Below are 19,303 nucleotides of genomic sequence, written 5' to 3' on the forward strand. Positions count from 1 at the left end.
CAGACGTGTAAATAAGCTTCCCTCTGGGAGAAGAGGGAACCACTGCGCCATGCAGCGCTCTCACGTACACCAGTAATCACCACTATTGTTTATGCTCAACAGCGCACACACAAAAATGCAAGGATTTGTCTTTATGTGGCCAGTGCTGCATATCGACTAAAAATGCAAATCTCAGACGGGCTAAAACAAAAGTTAGGCAGTGTATTTGCCTGTGTGTCGTTTGTGGCTCTTATAGCACTGACCCCCTCTAGAGGATCGCAATGGAACTTCCTCTATTATGGCAAACATATGTACAGCCTCACAGAGCAGTTCGTTTTACAGAGGTGTATTTTAAAAATAGGATTCATATCTGGATAATATAGGAAATCTGAAATGTAATATAATGTATTACAAGTACAAGTCAAATTAGATGTAGGCCTAACTAACTTACTTATAATAAAGAAATTAATTAATTTGGTGTTGAGTAGCCTAATATCTTGGTTAAGTTATCTGATATATAAATGTGATCTATCTATCTGTATGTCAGTCGAATTTTTCCATTCATCGAGTTCTCGACTTTTGGAAAAACGTGATGAAAAAAAAAACGAGTGCTGGTAGCCCGTGGGGGGCTCGCCCTCTAAATAAACTTTGGAGTTCAGAGAGGGGAAAGAGACGGCAGAGAGCTGAAGTCATCAGTTACCAGACGAGCACTCGAGCTGAGAGCAGGCGAGAGAAAGGGAGAGATAGTGAAGTGCTCAACCGTGAAACTGTGAGCTATCGAGATTGAATTGAGAAGAGCTACGTTTCGGCGACTGTTTAGAAATATAGCGCCAAAGTTTCACTGGAAGTTCCACGAGATGCTGTGGATGACGCGAGGACCTCCTACATGTCAAGCTCAATAAATAAAGTAACCTTCACACCTGGACGTGTCGTGCGGAATCACAGTGGGGAGTACAGTCATTCAAGAAGACAATCCAACTTTATCGCCATGCCAATTTAATTTGATTCCCTCCTCCCCATCTTTAAGTTTTGCTTACAGTGCACTGGATGGAGAACTAACACTTTCATTGTTTCCATGGAATGAGTGGCTCTCTCTTTGGATATCGCACAGTGGCACATATGTGGATTGCCTCCAATATGTTACTGCCGAATCGGCCCAGGTGCATTTGGGCCATTGAAAATTCTGTTTCTCTTGCGCGTGAGCACAGCTGGGGCTTCTGCCCGGTTTAGGAATAACCTATTGAATATTGCACAGATCAAAGTGCGATAAGGGACATTGAAATTGACAGGACAAGCATCATTCCCCTGATTACTATGCAATTACAACTGATCTCCATTGTTTTGATCTTGCATTGTATGGAATACACAAACTGTCAGCATCAAGGCTCCAGGCACCGGCAACACAAACGTAAGTTCAGCGCGCTGCTGACTGATGCACACCTGCACCGTGATTTATACTGTTTATTTGTGTGCACTGATTTTTTTTTCTTTCATTGTGTTTTTAAATACATAATGTATCATACTTTTGTAAAAGATTTTAAGTTATTTATTTTTTTTAAGTTAAAGTTTCTTTTGGGATATTGTTTGATACGGGATATTGATCTTGTGACAGGACATGGTTAAGGTTTACTATGGGAATTTTTTACATTTTAATATTTTTAACATTTATTTATTGTCTGATAGTATACGTCATTATATCTAAAACTCGCAATCTCACTCGCAATCTCTCACTTGGTTCAGCATATAACCATAGCCTATGTAACAGAGAACTAAAGGAGTTAAGTATTTCTCAGCAGCTGGAAGATCTCACTATTGTTATTGAAATTTAGGGTATATGCTATGTTCTTATTATGACAACCATATCGCTGTTTTCCCCGTTTATATGTTGTACCAATCCTGGGTTGCCAAGTGTGCTATTGCCCTCAGAAATCTCTACTTTAAAACTAGCAGTGAGTAGAATTTTTTATATGGTGTGAGGGTTTGACTAATCTCATCAATTGTATTTAAATAGGTTATTTTATTTTTACCATCCAGTAACAGTTAAGGTGGATAACAGGTGTGTGTGTGTGTATATATATATATATATATATATATATATGTATATAACCTTTATTTATTTTTATTTTTTATTATTTATTCATTTGTTATTTACATCTGTCCCCCACAGCCTTATTTTCATTAGCAAAAATAAATAAAGTAAAACAAAAAATAAAATAAAAAAGTCTGTACCCTGAATAAGATCCATATATGAAATAAAAGCAAATTATGTTAAAACACAGTTGTACGTTGTCCAAGAAACCCACTGTCTAGTTAAAAGTGTAGGCTATAGCTAACTTTTTTTTAAATAGGCTAATAGTCTACAGTAAATAGAATCAAACTATATAAACTTAATACTTTTAAAACGACTTTTATACCGGTTTAAAATGTTTTCTTTTTTTAAGGGGTCTTATTGGTGATTGGACTGTTTTTGGCACAACGACCTGGCAACCCTGCAAACAGTGTAGTGTTGCTTGAGATGAGCCAGTCTCGGTGAAACTGCGCCCGTCACAAAATCGTGATTGTGTTCCTCATGGTTTTGTTTTGATGGCTTAGTTTGAAGAACATTTTACATGTGTCCCCACAGTGAGTTCAGGAAGATAAAAAAAAAACAGCTGCTTAGGCATCCTTGATGAACTTGATGGGAAATGTTCCGTTAAGTTAAAAGCCTAGAAGACGCGTGAAAAGTGTTTCTTTTTACCAGACACTTGTGTGGTTTGATTCTGAAACATAATTTATATCGGCAAGGGACACGCTGCTGGTTTTTGTGATTTAAGTTCTGTTTTAGGTTCACGTTGCAATTCTGATGTTACCTTCCATTAACGAGTAGCCTAACGTTTTACTTCAATGTATCGTGCTATCATTGTTGTAATAAGTGCGAATATGAGAGTATGAATTTGCAGACTAGCTACACCATTATGAGCTTATACATTGTGCACTGCTCGTCTCTAGCATCAATGGCCAGTCCTACGTCTTGTTTGGATCGCTCTCTAGCGGCCACTGCATTAGAAACCCTTTGTAGACCGTCTCACGCTTGTTGACTTGTTACTTACTCGCTGAGATATCTCTGTAAATTCAGTACTACCAGAAGCACAGCGCGTTTATTATTTTCTTCAAGTTTGCAAGTTGAGTATATCCTAGCAAAAAAAAAAAAAGGTTTCTGACGCCGAACCAGGACCATCTTTATGTTCAGCTGAGCTCCTACACTTTAAAAAGTTTTATAGTTCAGTTAAAGGTAACATGATAAGAAATTGCTAATTTCATTCAAAAGACAGTTTAAATCAAATGGATTACTGATGAAGTCAAGACTGTAACCAAATACTGAGGATTGTGGGGGCCATGTGTAATTTGGGGGTCATGTCCCCCTCTGTCTATGGTGGTTATGGCCCTGGATGTGTTTATATGAATATTTTTGGTTTACACAGAGAAAAACAAAATTTTGGAAGCTGAGCTCTGAAATAAGTAATTCATGCATGACAGACTCCAGAAATGTGTTTGAGCATGATTTTTATTTTAATAAGCAATGTAATAGGGGAATATGACTTGAAAGGCATGATTAGAATGACTGTTTAAACCTAGACTCAATTAGTTGGTGACAAAGCCAGTTAGATGCACCAGAATGACTTTTGGTATCAGGGAGCCACAGAAATGCCATTGTGGCTTTGTGGCACTTACTGGGATGTTTCAACTCTGAAAAACATGAAAAAAAAAATTATATTACGGAATTAAAAATACAAAACCATTATCCATCTTTTCTGTTCAAAACTTAGATGATGCTAGAATTGTGGACTGTGGTCGGGACATTGTCCTCAGCATACTAAGTATGTGCTCTCATGTGGGCATATGAGAAAAATATGTGTTTAATCAGACTTTGACAGCTAATTAGTTCAGTACACAACTGTCATTTTGAATTTAAAGAGGGGACCGTTTGAGATTATCCTTAAAGAGTAGAAATCTTTCACTATTTTCAGCATATTTTTGATCAATTCACATATTTCAAAATATTAAGAGATGATATTAATAGATACAGGTGAGCAGGGTGGTCATATCAATGCTAGTGGTGTACTTTGGCAGACACTGCAATAGTGAAGTGTGACAAACGTGATGACCGCCATCCTTTTGAAAGCACCAGCCATCTTCAGATGCTGCTAATTAAGGTACTTTGAAACGTTTGTGATGGACAGAAACTTGGGTGAATGACCTATGACTAATTTATCAGTTCACAGAGAGTGACCAAACGGTCGCCTGACCTCAGACATTTCCTGTCTTCTGTGAGTGCGCGTCTCTGTGTCTCTGCGTTGACAAGTAGAAGCCACAAGGCTTTGATTTGCATGTAAAATAGACACCTTTTAAATGCCAAAGAATTTGTAACATCTGATACTTATAACATTGGAATATCTTGTGCATATGACTGTTTTGCAAGAATGTTTTGTGAAGTGAATTTAATTGTAGTATACGCTTTTTTTGTGTGTGATGTGTCACAGAGGACAGAAAATGTGAGGTTGACATTTAGTTTTTAAAAGGAGCTTTACAAGTCAGTGACAGTATATGGTAAGTAATTTCCTTTTGAATAACTAAACTGGCTGTGTTTTTTAGTAAACAGTTATGTTTGCTTGTGTGTGGCCTCCCCATGTTGCAAATATCGCAGGAAATTAATTGTGTCGGCCTGCTTTACCGACTCAAACCACAAGACTTTAGGCAATAAGCAAATGCATTTGTTTAATGTAGACGTCTGACATTTTATTTAATTACGTTTTAACTGTCCTGCTTTACTGTTAGTTTCTGGGAATGCTTGCTTTTGCGGTCGTCGAGTTTGAAGCGTGGCGAAGTGATTTCGAATGTTCGGATTTCAGGAGTGCTTGTGCGGTTGTTATGCAAGTCGACCCGAGGGCTGTGGCAGTGCAAGGGCAGGCAGAATTCCTCCGTGTAAAGGGTTCTGTGAATTAGAGAGCTTTGGCAGGAACACATGTGGGCAAATGGACAGCAGTTGTAAAGATTGCTTAGATATGTCAAACAGAATATCCTTGATCTATGGCAATCTGGCGGCCAAGAGTGAACTCTGGGAATCAGGGGAAGGAGACTGAAAAAAACAACAACAATGCCCTAGACCAAGTTCAGTAGTATGGCATGTAAGAGCAGGTTGTCTGTCTCTCCGTCCATCGGTTTGTCTGTCTCTGTGTCCATCTATCTATATATCTGTCTGTCCATCCATTTGTTTGTCTGTCTCTTTGTCTACATACAGTATCTATCTGTCTGTCTGTCTTATAATCAGCAGGGAAACAAAAAGTGATAGGAAAAACATTTTGCAAAAGGAAAAAAATACATTTAAAACAAATATTGTTTATTTAAATTATGAAAACTGTTACCACAAAAAAAAAAGTGTAACCATAAAAACTGATATTCAGAATATTACCGGTTTAATTCTATTTTTATCATCTAAATGCAGTCCTGGTGAATATATGAGACTTGCCGACCACGAACATTGAAATGGTATTGTGTGTGTATATACTGTATCTATATATATTGAACTTTGTTGTCTATTGCATTTCTGCCTTGTATTGGCTCATAGTGGGTTAAAAATTGCAAAAAGCTGCTTTGTAAGTCATTTTTTGTGCTTTTTAAACTGCTTCCTTATTGTTCAGGCTTGCTGATGGTTAGAAGTCCTCAATATGTTCCATCCTTTCAAGCCATATCATTTCAAATTGCATAAAAGTGAAAGTTGAAGCTTTATTTAACCCCTTTGAAATTGAGCTAGACAACTCTTTATTTTACCCTGCCTCACCCCAGATGCTCTGAGACCGGGTCAGTCCCTTCTAAAATGCAGAGCCTTTAACCATCTGAATGTGACCTTTGAGAGACACCTGGAAGCCATTGACTTCAATCAAAGATGTTCCTTGAAGCAGCTGAGGAGCACCTTCCATTTTTTTTACCCTGCCGTATTTAGTGAGGTACTGCACTGTAGTTTACAGTGTGATGCAATTAGATCAGTGAACGTCTGTTCTTCTCACAGTAACTGTGAACTCAATCACTTTTGACTTCTTCAGTTCCCGAGCCAAAACAATGAGGCCTTAGTGCATAGATATTATTCACAATCCCTTGAGCAAAAAACTGAAGTAAATATTCTCTCAAATCCCTTTGAATACAGTCAGGCCTATTTCTCAAAAATATCAAATCTTCTGTCGGAACTTTGTGAGGGCGTATAACAGGTCAGCGATCAGATCTATAATTTAAAAGTAAATCTTGTCTTAAGGGATCACTATTGAGAAACCTCTTTATCATGCATTTGTGGTGGGCAGTTTCACTGTGTATTCGCAGCTGGAGGTCTCCAGTGGAGACGAGTTGATTCTGTCAACTTTTTTTGTCAGAGTGAGTCCGCTCTGTTTGCGCGCTTATGAACACAATGGCTACTGTGCTGCCATTCGCGTGCAAACCCCGGTATGCAACATGTCTCTGTTGATTAGTTTCTCTGGCGGGAGAATCCACAGATGACTGTGCTTCCTGTCTTGTTTATTATTAAACTACATTATGGTCACTGTTGTAGCCTTAAATGATGGCTCTGTTCCTTTCTTGAAGAACCTGGAACCATTTAGTTGTACCCACCAATCCTGTCCTGTATGCTCTTATAAATGTTGAGAATGTCCAAATAAATGCAGAATATGTTTTTTGTAACTAGCTGAAACTTTTTAATGATTACATTTTTGCTTGTGTCTCTACTCATCCATGATAGAATTTTCAGCAGCCGTTACTCCAGTCTTCAGTGTCACATGGTCCTTCAGATATCATTCTAAAATACAGATTTGTCACTCAAGAATTTTGGTATACTTGTAATTATAACCAAAGATAAAAAAAAAAAATACAGTTGTACTGATCCCAAAATTATATATATAGGATATATATAGGATAGGATTGGTAACTATATACATGTATATATAGTCAGGTTGTAACTACCCAGAACTGCAAGTTATCCAAGTTATAAATAATATTGTAGCTTTGTATATGTATAACTATTGCAATGAAAAAGAGACTTACACCAGTGGTTTCACACTCCAGACAATACATAAATAAGGTTAATATGCACCCTCTTTTTAATGTCCTGGGAAAATCCTGGCCTAAAATGTCTGGATTGTGGCTGTTTTCCAGTTGTTTTCATGCTTCCTGAAGTTAACAAATGAAAAGTAGTTTGCACAATAGTGTGCAAGCATTGTACATTCTACAGAGAACAGTCCAAGCAATGCAAATTACACTTAGATATAATGTATTAATGTATAAGGACTGTATGGAGCATCCAAAGTAAAAAAATTTAGGCAATCTAGAAATCCCAAACAGGATATGCACAGAAAAAAAGAGAATATATGGTCACCCTAACATAAATGATACATACAGATCTGTACATTTGCATAAATCTTTTGTTGAGCACACGTTGATTGATCCTAAAGTAAAATTGATGTTTCTACCACAGAGGTTACAGGGGTGAGCTCCCAGGGATGCCAGGGAGGCTGTCAGACCTGCTCGGTTTACAATGGCTGTCTGACCTGCAAACCCAAGCTTTTTATTCACCTGGAGAGGGACGGGATGAGGCAGTTTGGAGTGTGCCTGGCCTCCTGCCCTAATGGTTTCTACGGCACCCGTTCCCCTGACCGGAATGACTGCATAAGTAAGGCACATGTTTTGTCTCAGCTTCTCCTTGAAATATTTACACTACCGACGTCTTTATGTCTTAGGTACAGTAATAAAGCTACGGGCATTGTGTGTATACTATAGCATTCCCTTCTGAGCTCAGGCAATGTGGTAATGTGTGCGTATCCTGTCTTGCAGAGTGTGGGTCAGAGTGCGACTCATGCTTTAACAGGAACTTCTGCCTGCGCTGCAGAGCAGGCTCCTACTTGCACAAGGGCAAGTGCACGGAGAGCTGTCCAGATGGGCTGGTGCCCAGCGATACCATGAAAGAGTGTGTGCCTGGTGAGTGCCCAGTTCACAGTTACAGATATGATGGACTAGTTTTTAGTATCCTTTCCTCCAGTGCTGGGGAAGCTACTTTGAAACTGTAGCTGGCCAAACTGTAAGAAGCTAAACTTAATTTCAAGTAGCAAAACTACAGCCAAGCTACTGTTTTGCAAAGTTAGCTACAATACAAGCTACAGACAAAAAGCAGTTAAATACAAGTTACTGATTAAAAGGTGTGATATATTATAAAATATCTCAGTGATATAATTTAGCATTTAATTAGAGCTGTAGTTTTATGGCACAAAAACTATTAGGGGTTTTGGTTGAATTAAATTAATTATGGTGACAGAATCAAACTTGAACATATAAATGCATAGTAAATCTACTAGAAACCTTCATTTACACAATTTAGGTGACAATTTAGTACATTGTACTGAGATATGAATCTGTAAATCATTTTCAATTGTCATCATTTTCATCAATTTATTAAATCCGAATTAAACTATTCATTAGAATGAATTAAAATGCCTTTCAAAATGTATATATGAAAGAGATAATCAACTGAATGAACCAGTTCACTAGAACGAAGACCATTTGAATCAGAGAAGGGTCATCTGAATAAAATGATTCATTAATATGAATCAGACTTTCAGAATCTACATATGAGAGAGAGGACAGTCCTGATGAGCCAATTCACTAGAATTAATCCAAAGCTACATATTAAAGAGTTGACCATGCAAATGAACCGATTCTTTAAAATGAATAAGACTTTCAAAAGCTACATATTAGAAAGAGGATCAACTAAATTAACCAGTTGACTGGAATTAATCAAATTATTAAAAGCTACACGTTGGAGAGGGTGCCATCTGAAAGAACCAATTCATTAAAACGAGCCAGACTTCCCGAAAGGTACATATTAAAGAGAGGACAATCATAATTAACTGAATCATTTCTGTGGTTCTCAAACCTGTCCTGGAGTACCCCCAGCCCTGCACATTTTGTATGACCCCCTCATTTATCACACCTGATTCAACTCATCAGTGGAGACTGCAAGACCTCAAGTATGTGTGTCCCACTGGGGGTACTTCATGGAGAGTTTGAAACCCCTGTATTAAACAGAGGGCTGTCTAAAATAACTGATTCACTAGAAAGAATCAGACTTTTAGAAGCTACATATCAGATAATTGATTATGATTGCTGAAGTGCTGAAGCAATTAACTAATCAGTAACCAGAGCAACTAACAAGGGTGTGGTTCAATGAGTGTCCATCACAACAAACAAGGGAGCAGAGCAGCAGGGAAACAGGATAGAAACAAGGCAACAATAGGGACACAAAACTACATACTATAAGACCTTGAACACAGACACATGAAACACAGACAGGGATTGTGACACTAATACTCAATGGAAAAAGTAGTTTGTTAAAAGCTGCAATAGCTGAACACTCTCAGAAAAAAAGCTTTCTTCTTTCAGACGAATCCAGTCGGAGTGATATTAAAAATTGTCTTTGATCTTTCAAGCTGTTTCATGGCACTCAACGGGTGTTGCATTGCTTCAGTCCAAAAGACGTGAAATAAAAAGCGCCCTTCGAATCGAAAACTGCTTGTAAACTATGAGGTTGGCATTGTGAGTCTCGTGAAAACCAATGTTTGTTTACAGGGTCAAAGGAAGCAAAGTTTCCTTACTTTAGCAAAAGAAAATCAGTCTCCTCTTTGCTTATATCGAAATCCTCCAACATTCTTCTTTACAAATCCTTGTTTTGTATTTCTAATAAGTGACCGTTGTTTTGTTTTGATCTCTCTGCTGCGTTTCCGCGTGCGTCACTTCTGAGTGGCGTATGCGTCACTTCCCTGGAACCACTTAGTTTACTACAGTGAGAACATGCCAGATTAAAGTGATTATTACGTTTTGAATATGGTTATTTTTCTTACAAAAACGCATCAATTCACTACAGGAAGCCTTTGTTCAACCCCAGAGCATTGTGAGACACTTTTTTTGTTATGGAAGGGCACTTTTTATTTCACAACTTTTGGACTGAAGCAATGCAACACCCGTTGAGTGCCATGAAGCAGCTTGAAAGATCAAAGACAATTTTTTAATATAACTCTGACTGGATTCATCTGAAAGAAGAAAGTCATATACAACTAGGATGCCTCGGGGGTGAGTAAAATGCAGACCAATTTAAATTTTTGGGTGAAGTAACCCTTTAAGAATAACCCTTTAAAAAGTTAGTAGCATGGTTACTTTTTGTTATTTATTCCCCATCTAATGAAACTGACAGTATGTGTGTGTGTTGGTTATACAGCATGTCCTGCAGACTGCGACTCCTGTCAGAACGGTGACGTGTGTACAAGGTGTGGGCCGGGACACTTCTTACTGCATGGACAATGTCATCACGTCTGCCCAGACGAGTTTGAGCCCAATGACTCAATGGAGTGCATCCCGACAGGTTAGAATCTGACATAACACCTGCTGTCAAGACACAGTGCTGTATGTGCGTGGCTTCACTAGCTTGTTAACTGTGTTTTAGTGCACTGTGAAGTGGGCGAGTGGAGTGAATGGGGACCCTGCTCACGCTCAGGTAAAACCTGCGGCTTCAGATGGGGTGAAGAAACAAGGACCAGGAAGGTCCTACAGAATCCCTCTCCAATGGGGACCCCGTGCACAGCTACTTCTGAAAAGAGGGAATGCCTTGTCAAAAGAAGAAGATGTAAGTCACTAATATAATTATTGATAAATAGACCCAGTCATCACTGAAAATTGTAAGCCTGATCACAGGAGTAAAAAGCTGCCTAATTTGAGGTACTATGAAGTTGAGGATGAGGTTTGCACCAAAAGCTTAAAACCCTATATGAGCAATAATAATAGTAATGCTTGATGTAGTGAATGGAATTACTAGTGGGCTGTTGTACAGTTTCCACTTTTATAGTACAAAAAACATTTTCTGTTTTTATTATCGTATAAATGCTTGTTTTGTATCGTCAGGATTATAATTATAAATATAAGAGCCAGAAATATTTCCCAACTAATGCAAAACAAATACATGGAGCAGATTCAAGGATCCGTCCAGTTGTAAGCTTAACCATATTTGGTTTGTTTTGAATGTTTATTTGTATAGTGGTATTTGTGGGACATTGCTGCTTTATGACAGACAGCAGGCCAACTCGACGCTCCATTGCTCTCCACCTCATAAACACTCAGGGCCTCAGCGCAGAGAGAGGGAACAGAGGAAAATATAAGGGGGTGGAGATCTGCATGTGAACTTTTCAGACTCCAAAGAACAATGACATAGATTGATCTCACACACAAGTTCAAAAAAAAACTTTGCAAATGTCTCTCTGTTCCAATAAATCTTTAAAGAATCATAGGCACATTTATGATGCAGATATATTTCAAGAGGATAGCAATGCATATATACATGAAGTGTCCAACATACCACATTAAGGTTAATTAAGTGCATTATCAATTTATTTTTTTCTGAATTTCCAGCGTGAAACACTCATTGGGTTGTTTTAGTGTATTTAATAAAGTAGAATTTAGCATAATTAGCATAAAATAGAATTCAAAATTGTAAAAAATAAAAAATAAAAATTGTAATAATTTAATAAAAATTACACATTACACATATTACATTACACAAAATTACACATATATTTATGCTCATTAAATTATGAGGCCCCTCCAAATTCTATAGCATTGCATATTTAGTTTGCAGAGAAGGAATCCCATAATGCACTGTAAAACAATCTATAATAAAAGATGGTGCACTAAACACAAAACCACATAGACAGACGGACGGACAGACAGACAGATAGATGGACATGTATTCTCTTATTCCCCAACTCATTGCTTGTGCCCAGAAAAACGTTTTGTTCCATGTTAAGACAAAGTGAGGAGTGTTGTATTGATCCGCTGGGGGCCACGAGTGAGGGGTGTATTTTATACACTTCAGGCTCGGTTATCGACCTCGCCCCTGCTTGTGATTACCCAGCTGCCCCAACTCCTGGAACATCAACTGCACACTAATTATCTGCTGGGGTTCTGTCCTGTCCGTGTTTATGTTCCACATACACCAGCAGGGTCAGTGGTCTGACTCCCGCCAACACAAAGTAATCCCAAGCCGCCCACTGACACTGATACATCCTCCTTGTCCACCCCCCGCTCCTGATACACACACACACACACACACACACACAACTGTTTTACTTGTTGTTACCCCAGCCAAATCCCTCTCCATTCTTCTCCCGTTACTTGTCATTTGTTTTTCTTTCGTGTTCTCCCGCTGACTAATCCTGACCTTTTTCTTACACGGCTTGTCCAAAAGCAGCCCTGTGTCTTGCCCCTGTCCTTTCACTTTCAGGCTTCATGACTCTAAATGCAACTCCTTGTGTCAACAAGTGATCTTTTTTCTTCCATTTTTTTGTTGATGGATTAAACTGAATGACAGCAAATGTTACAATGTAATGTAATGTTGCAAAAATGTTCCTTTGATGTTTTTTTTTTTTTAAAACAACAATTTTTTTTAATTTTATTTATCGTTTCCACAAAAACATTAAGCAGCACACCTGTCTTCTTAAAATAATAATAATAATATATCAATCAATCAATAATAAAAAAAAACATAATAATAATAATAATAATAATAACAGTAATAAAATAAATAAAAATTAATTTAAAATATATAAGTAAATAACTGTTGCTTGTACACCAAATCAGCATATTACAGTAATTTTTAAAATAGAAAAAAATATTTTAAATTGTAACACATTTTGACAATATTACTGTTTTATACTGTATTTTTGATCAAATAAATACCACATTGTTGAGACTTAAAAAAAAAAAATTAAAGAATTTTACTGACACCAAACTTTTGAATGATAGCATACATATACTGTGTATGCCTGTGTGTACATGTTTTACCTATACAGTATGTGACCCTGGACCACAAAACCAGACATAAGGGTAAATTTTTCAAAATTAAGATTTATGCATCACATGAAAGCTGAATACATAAGCTTTACATTGTTAGGATGTGATGATTTTTGGCCGATATACAACTATTTGAAAAACTGGAATCCGAGGGTGCAAAAAATCTAAATACTGAGAAAAAAGTTCTAAGCAATGCATTTTACTAATCAAAAATTACATTTTGATATATTTACAGTAGGAAATTTACAAAATAGCTTCATGGAACATTACTGAAAATTATTTTTCAATAATTCAGTTCAATAATTTTGACCCATACAATGTATTTTTGGCTATTGCTACAAATATACTATATATATATATATATATATATATATATATATATATATATATATATATATATATATACACTATATACTATATATATATTGCTACAGATGATGCTAACCCTGAATCAACAAACAGAACTAACAAATATTGCTACAAGTGTGACTGCATCATATAATAATTGTTAATTAATAATATTAATAATGTTCATCGTCTGGCTGACTACGTCTTGTATTCATTTTTCTAAAAATCCTGTCAAACGTGCACAAACTGACAGTCACCACATATAAGCTACTACTAAATATTTTAGAAACATAATTTTCTGTAAAGTTGCTTTGTAACGATTTGTATTGTAAAAAGCGCTATACAGATAAACTTGAATACCCCAGCGACTTAAGACTGGTTTTGTGGTCCAGGGTCACATATAGTAGATTAACAAATATGGCATCCCAGCATCAGTTGTGTGTGTGTGTGCGTGTGTGTGTAGCTCAATTGTTCACTGAACTCTTAGCCTCTGTATGCAGCTCTGCCCTGCTCAGCAGCACCAACCTCCCTAAGGGAGTGCAGCTATACTGGGCCTTCAAAGCCCGGGCATTCCTCCTGTGGGACAGGCCAGAGCCCTTAATCCCAGCCTGGCTCCTGCCAAAAGCCCCCCGGAAGACAGCATGCCTGCAAGGGAGGATGTGACCCCCTCCACCCTTCCCTACCCCACTCCCAGGGCTCATTAATGAAATTGTGCCCCACTGCACCACATCATATCCCCTTTCAACAATCCCCACCTCAGAGTCCTTAACAGCAGCAGACTGGGACGATTTGGGTTGTCAGGGTTGATTTTAGAGGGTTTCACCTTTTAGTGACTGTGCAGCAGTTACACCCCCCCCCCCACTCTTCAATCTGTCCTGACACAATTTTCACCCTCTCATCTCCCTCCTTTTCTCCCCTCTCAATCACTCTTTCAAGAATAATGTATAATCAGAGCCAGATGACTCCCCATTTCATCTATGTTGAAATAGACACAACTATGAGACAAAATTTGTTCCAAACCATTTCAGGCTTGCAACACATGTTAGAGGAGGATAGAACTGCAATCCATTGATGATGAATAGATCCATTATTGTGTGGCTACTTTTAGCTGTAGATAGAACACCTGTAAACTTGTGCATGGATTTGACATTTTTTATCGTCACAGAGCAAAACTATTTATTTTAAAATGTTATACTCATAATTGCACTTTATTCTATCACTCAAATGTTAAAGGTTAGTAAGATTTTCTTAAATAAATTACTACTTTTATTCAGCAGGGTGTATTAAGGCTAAATAAGATTATTTTTCTTGCTCCATTGGCAGACATTTTTGCTTGTTTTAAGTAAAAGCTAACAATTTTATTTATTTATTTTTTTAGAAAAAAGACAATATCTATTAAAAAAAGTAATTTTACTTGTAAAAAAAAGCATCTTGATTTGAGAATGTTTAGCTGTTCAAAAATAAGACAAAAATACTAAAAGTGGCAAAAACTATAGAGTGTTTAAACAACATGAATACTAATTAAATTAAACAAGCACATACAATTTTAATCTTTCAATTGAACAAAAGTGACAGTAATGAAATGTATAATTACAAAATATTTCAATTATAACTATTTCTATTCATCAAAAAAGTTCCCGCAAAAATGTCAAGTACCACCACTATTTCCAACCTTGATAATAATAAGAAATGTTTCACGAACACCAAGTCAGCATATTAAAATGATTTCTGAGGAATCATGTGACACTGAGGACTGGAGTAATTCAGCTTTGCCATCACAGAAATAAAGAAAAAATATATTATATTGAAATATAGACCAGTTATTTTATTTAAATTTATTTCAATAATGTTTCACAGTAGCACTATTTTAATTGTATTTTTGATCAAATAAATACAGCCTTGGTGAACATAAACATTGAGAATCTTTCTGACCCCAGACTTCTGAACAGTATTGTGCATATCTCACAATTATGAGTTCATATCTTACAATGTGACTTTTGATTTTAAATTATTAAATTATTTTACATATAGTTTTACCCTGAGGCAGAAACAGCCTTCCATAACTAAAACGATATGTCACCGAAAGATCACAAAAGAAAATTGTTTCTCCTGGATAGTAATAAGATTAAATGGAGAAAAAATGGAGACTTTCCATTTTTTCAGTTGCCCCTTAAAAAAATAAAAGAAAGAACAATGTCTCAAACACTGCTCAATGTGCTCAAAAGTCTAAGCTTTTTATCACATTATTCCTGCAAAACCAAATTATCTGAGCAATGCTACCCATAATAACTTTACACTGTTTATACTGTATGACATTAATTGTCACATTCGATTCAAAATCTCCAATGGGTCTTGTGCCTGCGCTTTGAAAGAGCCATGACGTTTTCCTCAAGGACTGAATCTGCTTCAGCATTGGTGAGCAGATGCTCAAGAACATGTTCCATCCCTGAAGAAATCGCTTGTATCCAAATCATCGCATGACAGTTTACTGAAAAACTTGACAGCCTTCCAGCTCTGAAAGAGTGGCAGTAAACATATCCAAAATAATCACCGCAGAGCTCTGGTCATGTCATGCCTTGGTTTATGGGAAAGGCAGAGAATTACGCCTAATCCATTGATCTCCAAATCATTACGACAAAGACAACAGTGTACGCAGAGGGAACTTCCTGTGTTTAAAGAGACGGGACGGCGAGAGGGGAGATGATGACAGTGAGTGAAATGTGTGTGTGTGTGTGTGTGTGTGTGTGTGTGTGTGTGCTTCGCTCGGTCAGACACCGTACATGAGTTCATGATGCACCATACAATCAAAACAGATTGGAGCCAGCGGAAGGTTAGTTCCTACTCCAGTTTCAGTGGCAAAATAAGAGTCGTGCATCCTCAGGGGCGAGTTTATTTCAAGAGTCGGGACTGCAATGGCCCCCAATCGCCCTGGCTGGATCCCAGGAATGTGTGGGTCAGTGTGAGTTGCAGTGGGCAGGGAGTCCGGCTGATAAATAGAGCCCCGCTTCGGGAGGGGGAAGCGGGGGAGAGGTGCTTGTCCACCTCAGCGCTTTTCCGATCCTGATCCGTGCCCCACCGATAAGCCTCTGACAATAATGGAAATTGGCTAGCTGTGAGCATTGAGCAACAGCGAGATAAAGTCATATTAACAGAATTTTTATTTTAAGTCTTTCTATTTTCGATGAGCTTATCGGTTATTCTGGTGTCAAACGTTCAACTGAGCGGCTTCACCTTGGTTGTTCATCTTGACAGTTGTATTCCAAAGAGACGTACGCTAATCTCAGGAATCGTGTTCCTGGAAGAACCCGGACCGGTTGCTCAACAGCGCAGAGCTGATAAAATTGATGGGTCGCCCCCACCTTTTTGCATATCCACTGTCTTATTCACACAGACATGAAAATGCTGTCATAATTCACTCACTCTCATGTTGTTCTGAAACCATACGCTGTTATTGTTTGGCGAATATTTGAAGAATCTTTCTGTATAATGACACTTAAAGTGACCAACTTGGGGGAAGGGCCAAAAATGCTTCTTTCTGAAAGAATAAAGACTAGTTAGTTAACACCAAGAATGGTAACTAATGATAACTACTAGTGTCCACACCAACACACAATAACATTCTGTTTTATTATAAGCGCACACTGCTTGAGCCCTTTAAAGCAGGATGCATTCTGATTGGCTGTCAATGTTTTTATTGCTCATCAGCTGGAAACAAAATAGTTCTGAAAGTGATTCGAACCATATAGTTTCTCAAGTTTTTATCTTGTGTGAATGTGAAATTTTGATTCATTGTCATCCATCATATGACTTCAGAAACAATATTATTATTTTAATATTATTAATATATACTATTATAGTATATGGAAATATTTTTAATTAACTTTTATCGTTGTTTTCATAAAAAAAATTAATAATTTATTATGTGCTTTTATCAATTTATTTTATATATATATATATATATATATATATATATATATATATATATATATATATATATATATTTTTTTTTTTTTTTTTTATATAGGCCATATATTTTGTGTTTCTGTAATACTTTACTTTTTATTGTTTTAGATTTAAAGGTCACTGAAAAAAACATGACACAAATTAAGACAAATGTCATTTGTAGGCGAACCGCCTCTTTAAAACTTGACAGTGTAAAAGAAAGAATGAAATGGAAAAAGATGCTGCACAAGACTGTCATCTTGTGGTAGACCAGACACAACCAATCACACAATGCACCAGATGGCTCTGCTGTTGCACAACTGTATAAATTGGTCTTCAACCTGGATTCCATCAAACTCTTAATAATCTATGAAAAACACTTTTAAATATAAGTGATGATTGCCGAAGGGATGTCTCCCAAGCAAAACTGCTGAAAATTAAGAACAATGGTCATCTTAGGTTGAATGAGTAGTGCCATCTGGAGCTGGGGAGAGATGAGGGATGATGGGAAATCACTAAAGACTGATTAATAGAATGACAGAATAATTCAACATGCCTGCATTGCTAATAAATCAGCCCAGATGCACGCCAAACTCTGTCTGGTCAGCGCGATATTCATATTGTGTGTGTGTATACTTCTTCCTGTTACAATACTTTCTCTTTTTCCCAGATTAATATGCAAAAACACTGAAAGCAATTTTCCTAAAAACTGTAAACATTGTGGTGCTTGAAAAACATTACTCATAAACATCCCAAACCAAAATGTAAGCATTAAAATCTGAATTGTTTGTTCTGTAGATATGAATGATAAGTCTTATGTTCAGCAAGGCTGCATTTATTTGCTCGAAAATACAGTATAATCAGTAATATTTAGAAATATTACAATTTAAAGAACTAATTTTCTATTTGAATATATTTTGTTATGTATTTGTAATTTATTTTCCTTTTTCTTGAAACATAATTTGTTCTTGTGATATGGCAATTTATTTTTATTTTTACTTTGATGAATAGATCATTTAGAAGAATGATAAATCTTTTGTTAAAATATAAATCAATTTAATACAACCTTGCTGAATAAAAGTATTAATTTCTTTCAAAAACTAATATACTTAGAATTTTATTTTTATTTTATTTTTATTTAATTACTTCTCTAGTGAACAGATTTTTACCTGGTGAAAAAAAAACACTTTATATTTGCCTCAATAATTGTTGCACAATGCCTCATGCTGTCACCATTTGTCCTCTCAGGTAAGCCAAAAGGTCAGCGGCGGGGAGAGAAGAAGAAACGCTTCAACCTGCAGGAGAAAGAGAACACTGAGGCCCGTCGAGAGAGGAAGAGAGAACGAGAGAAAGAGACGGTCGACCGAGAGGATTCAGAAAGCCGGAACAAAACAGAGCACCGTCCCCGGAGGGACCAGAGCAGAGACGCTGGAACAGTATAGAGAGATGCTGCTCCTCACTGCTCCTCTGCCTTTCTTTCCCCTATCAGTCCATGTCACCCCCTCACCCTCTTAACCCCTCGCCGTGGGGGTGTTGCTGCTACCTGTATAATTTAAACGTATACTGTATATGCATATGAGAGAGGGGGCGCTCGTCATCCACACCATTGCAGACATTGAGGACGCAACTTAAACTTCAGAGGGCACCCTTCAGCCCCCTTTGCGGCCTGTCAGGTGCTGGATTGAGGCTGAACTGTGTAATGTGGGGATGTTTCCGTGGAATGTTTTTTTTTTTTTTTTCTAAAGGGGGTCCAGGTACAGCGCTGTATCATGGTTTGAATGTAGGTTTTTGAGACATTAAAGTAGACTTGTATAAACATCTGTTTTTTTTTTTTTTTGGGGGGGGGGGGGGCTGAGTAAATTAAAAATGAGCATGCTTACTGCCACCGAGGACATTTCCTGCCGCCAGGGGCTGAGAGACTGCATGTTGATTGGTGTAAATGGCTTTCTTCATTCTGGGTGAGCAACAACACTCTCGCTGCAACGTTTTAGTAACTTTTGTTCAGTTTTCTCTGAACAAGTGTTGATTTGCCTGTCTGTATAAACAGGATCCGAGCTTTCCATTGAGGCCAGCTGACCAGAAATCAAAAGCACCTGTATGTCAAATAAACAGTACTGAGTTTGTA

The 19,303-nt window shown here is 37.3% G+C and overlaps 1 protein-coding gene across 1 annotated transcript; it reads left to right on the forward strand.

Moving 5' to 3' along the window:
- The first annotated feature begins 661 nt into the window (after positions 1-661).
- On the forward strand, positions 662-19,303 carry rspo3 (R-spondin 3). The gene is made up of 6 exons (XM_052577536.1): positions 662-1,387; positions 7,475-7,669; positions 7,831-7,974; positions 10,265-10,408; positions 10,490-10,669; positions 18,427-19,303. The coding sequence occupies exons 1-6, from the start codon at positions 1,294-1,296 to the stop codon at positions 18,618-18,620; spliced, it is 951 nt and encodes a 316-aa protein (XP_052433496.1). The 5' UTR covers positions 662-1,293; the 3' UTR covers positions 18,621-19,303.

This window comes from Carassius gibelio, chromosome B16, assembly GCF_023724105.1.
Source record: "Carassius gibelio isolate Cgi1373 ecotype wild population from Czech Republic chromosome B16, carGib1.2-hapl.c, whole genome shotgun sequence".
NCBI lineage: Eukaryota > Metazoa > Chordata > Actinopteri > Cypriniformes > Cyprinidae > Carassius > Carassius gibelio.

What these genes read in the sequence shown, in the direction of transcription:
- rspo3 (XM_052577536.1), top strand. Translation starts at nt 1,294, where the DNA reads ATGCAATTACAACTGATCTCCATTGTTTTGATCTTGCATTGTATGGAA. An exon ending in CATGAAAGAGTGTGTGCCTG is followed by an intron (nt 7,975 to 10,264) that starts GTGAGTGCCCAG and finishes TTGGTTATACAG; the next exon opens with CATGTCCTGCAGACTGCGAC. An exon ending in AATGGAGTGCATCCCGACAG is followed by an intron (nt 10,409 to 10,489) that starts GTTAGAATCTGA and finishes ACTGTGTTTTAG; the next exon opens with TGCACTGTGAAGTGGGCGAG.